The sequence below is a fragment of the Gavialis gangeticus genome, unplaced genomic scaffold (genome assembly GCF_001723915.1).
Source record: "Gavialis gangeticus isolate Ggan-Ray unplaced genomic scaffold, GavGan_comp1, whole genome shotgun sequence".
Taxonomy (NCBI): Eukaryota; Metazoa; Chordata; order Crocodylia; family Gavialidae; genus Gavialis; species Gavialis gangeticus.
Window position 1 is genome coordinate 1809873 of NW_017728995.1, and position 3188 is coordinate 1813060.

General features: G+C 36.9%; 2 protein-coding genes across 5 annotated transcripts in view; one reads left to right on the forward strand and one right to left on the reverse strand.

The window, feature by feature from the left end:
• Nucleotides 1-247, reverse strand: part of P2RY13 (purinergic receptor P2Y13) — a 27169-nt gene extending 26922 nt beyond the window's left edge. Inside the window, exon 1 of the mRNA XM_019503145.1 lies at nucleotides 234-247. The gene's annotated coding sequence lies outside the window, so the exon portion shown is untranslated. The remainder of the gene's footprint in view (nucleotides 1-233) is intronic.
• Nucleotides 1-3188, forward strand: part of MED12L (mediator complex subunit 12 like) — a 412540-nt gene that overhangs the window by 298329 nt on the left and 111023 nt on the right. For all 4 annotated transcript variants that reach the window (XR_002095000.1, XM_019503138.1, XM_019503139.1 and 1 more), the window contains exons 18-20: nucleotides 301-444; nucleotides 1430-1593; nucleotides 2544-2675. Coding sequence is in view for 3 of the 4 variants with exons in the window: in XM_019503138.1 (XP_019358683.1) it covers nucleotides 301-444; nucleotides 1430-1593; nucleotides 2544-2675 (440 nt within the window). In the remaining variant the exon portion in view is untranslated. The remainder of the gene's footprint in view (nucleotides 1-300; nucleotides 445-1429; nucleotides 1594-2543; nucleotides 2676-3188) is intronic.

The following is a 3188-nucleotide window of genomic DNA, read 5'->3' on the forward strand; positions in this document are numbered from 1 at the left end:
AAATACCGCATAAAATTAAAATTACAAAAAATTATAAAATGAAATTACAGAATTGAAGAAAAAGTTCATAGGAAAGTCATTTAGTTCCTAGGAAAACCTGTCTTGTTTTCCTCCAATAGAAAACAAAACTAATTAATAACAAATTATACATAATAATAACTTGGGAAGTGAAACTTGGTTATCATATTTTAATTTTTTTGGACACTTCGCAAAAAATAGCAAAAATAACTTACCTACATTGGTATTAGGAATGGTAGTAGCTGTTGCAAGTTGTAATTTATATATTTTTTTTCCCCACAGATCTCCAGTAATGTTCTGGAACAAATTACTAGTTTTGCCTCCGGAACATCATACCACCTTCCTCTGGCTCACCACATACAACTTATCTTTGATCTTATGGAGCCGGCACTAAATATCAATGGCCTTATTGACTTTGCCATACAGGTAACAAGCAATCGCTTTATGCGTATGTAAGTCCGGACAAAGTTACATTATAACTTTTCTGCAAATAGCTCACATCTGACAAGTAGTTGTGTGGTTTGTGTAACAGTGTTGAACACAATGGACTACTGTAAAAATAAAATTCCCTTAGCTGTTAGTAATTTTCCATTTTTCTTATAAATATGAAGGTAACATTCATTTTAAACAGAAATGTTTAAAATGCAGCAATATTATCACTATTAATAGCTCAAGAGCAATATTAATTATATATCTGGCTAACAGCCTTGGCACAAGGATAGCTATCAGACTGTGAATGGGAAGACCCAGGTTCTTCCAGCTGTGCTGCTTCTGTGTATACATGTGCAAGCCTCAGTTTCCCTATCTACAGCCTTCTGTGCCTGATGCATCCTTTTGCAACCCTTTGAAATCTGTGAACCAAAGCAGCTATATAGTACATTTATGGTCTATAATCATACCTTAACTTTTCTCAGTATAATCATATTTAAAATGTAGTTTTAGTTATCAAACCAGCAAATCCAGATCATCTTATTAAATAAAGGTTTTGGTGGATGCTTTAGTCTGTAGCACTTTGCACCTCTGCCTTTAATGCAACCCCAGGTGTTTAGACACAAGAAAGGAATCAGAACTTGTGGTAGATTCCACAACAAGATTTTTGCAAAAAGATACAACTTTTATCACGAGTTCATATTCTTTTGCCTGTAGACCAATACGGCTACAACCTGGATACTAGACAGAAGAAAGATACTAGATGCATGAAGAAAAATTCCGTGGGTTCTTTAAAAAAATTTTTTTTACAGCTTTGTTGCGCTCTCTCTCTTGTGTATAAGGAATTTTTAAATATTTAATAATCATAAAGAATTTTAAAATGGTATTAATTGGTATTGCAATGTTTTTCCTTACTGATGAATACTGGAAATTCTTTTAAATTTAGAAACACACTTCAATTCTGTTTTTTCTTATATCTTAGTTGTTAAATGAACTGAGTGTTGTGGAAGCAGAATTACTGCTGAAGTCATCCAGTCTAGCAGGAAGTTACACAACAGGATTGTGTGTGTGCATTGTTGCTGTTCTGCGCCGTTACCATGCCTGCCTGATCCTTAACCCTGATCAGACTGCACAAGTTTTTGAAGGGTTTGTAACTGCTATGTTTTCCAGTGATAATCACAGTGTTTATAGTTGAACTAAAAATATTTTAGCATTTGTAATATTTAAATATCTCTCTCAGCTCTGTCAGATGCATTGTGTGGAAAAGGTTTAAAAATAATTCGGTTAAACTGGTGCAGAGCCCTGCTTTTGATTTTGAGATCAGATTATTTTGACAATATAAGGCCATGCAGTAGAGTCAAGTGGTAACTGAATAGACCACTTAAGTAGTGCTGTCTGTTATAGTAAGTGCCTGAGGCTGCGTTTTGCTAGGTACTACGCAGACTTCTTATAAAACAGCTCGCAGTGCAGCAAGCTGTGACAGGTAGGCGTAGAACACTGATTGTTCGAGTGGGACAATGAAGGATATCATGTAGGTAACTCCAAATATAAAATCCCAAATGCAGAGAATACCATGCTTTTCTTCCTGAACCATACACTGTCAACAATTATTTTAGGCACAGGAAGAGATGATGTATTCTTCTGGTTACGCTGTTAGTGATATTAGAAGAAAACTGAATTCCATTGAAGTGAAGCCCAGTATAGTTCTTCTTAACATATCCTGAGCTTGACGTAGATAAGGTGTAAATAGTCATTTTGTTTTCCTTTGTAATTGTTAGGCTGGGAGTTGGATGAGGTGATGGTTGTACTTTTTGATCTCCTGTTACCCTGAATTCTCTGTGGGCAGACCCATGTCACTCAAATGAAATGATCTGGGTGTCACGGTCTCTCTCACAGGTAATTCTGCAGGACTGTGCTTGTGTGTGTAAAATCCTGTGAATGTTTCAAATGAAACCCTTCTACCTATTGCTGGTCCATTCTTTATTAACTCTGTGTTTAGTTCCTGGGGACACTTGTTGTTTTAAAGGTAGTAAAATGTTTAAAAAGTTTGGGTTGGAATTAAACACTCTCTTTTTTTCTTTAATTTGTTTTTGCAGATTATGTGGTGTTGTCAAGCATGTTGTTAATCCATCAGAATGTTCATCCCCTGAAAGATGTATTTTAGCTTACCTCTATGACCTCTATGTATCATGTAGTCACCTGAGAAGCAAATTTGGAGACCTTTTCAGGTTGGTAGGAAAAAGATTTTATAACTTAAATTCAGCTAGGACAAGGACTAACCAGGCTTAGGGGTGACTTGGTGGCAGCCTATAAGGGGATGCATCAGGAACTGGGAGAATGTCTGTTCAGCAGGACACCCCAAGGGAAGACGAGGTCTAATGATCACAAAATGCTGGAAGACCATATTAGACTGGACAGAAGGAAAAAATTCTTTACCGTCTAAGTCTCCAGAGTCTGGAATAGGCTTGCCCCAGAAGTGGTGCAAGCATTTACTCTGGATACCTTTAAGAAACACTTGGATGCTTATCTTGCTGGGGTGATCTGGCCCCAGCTGATTTTTTGCCCCTGGGGCAGAGGGCTGGACCCAATGATCTTGTGAGGTCCCTTCCAGCTCCAGATATCTATGAAATCTATTCAATTTATGTAACAAATAAGCAGACTGCTGCTTTCTGGGTCACGCTAATGAACAATTAAATTCTACTCATTTACCCCAGAAACTTGAACCTTTTTCTGCCTTCTTA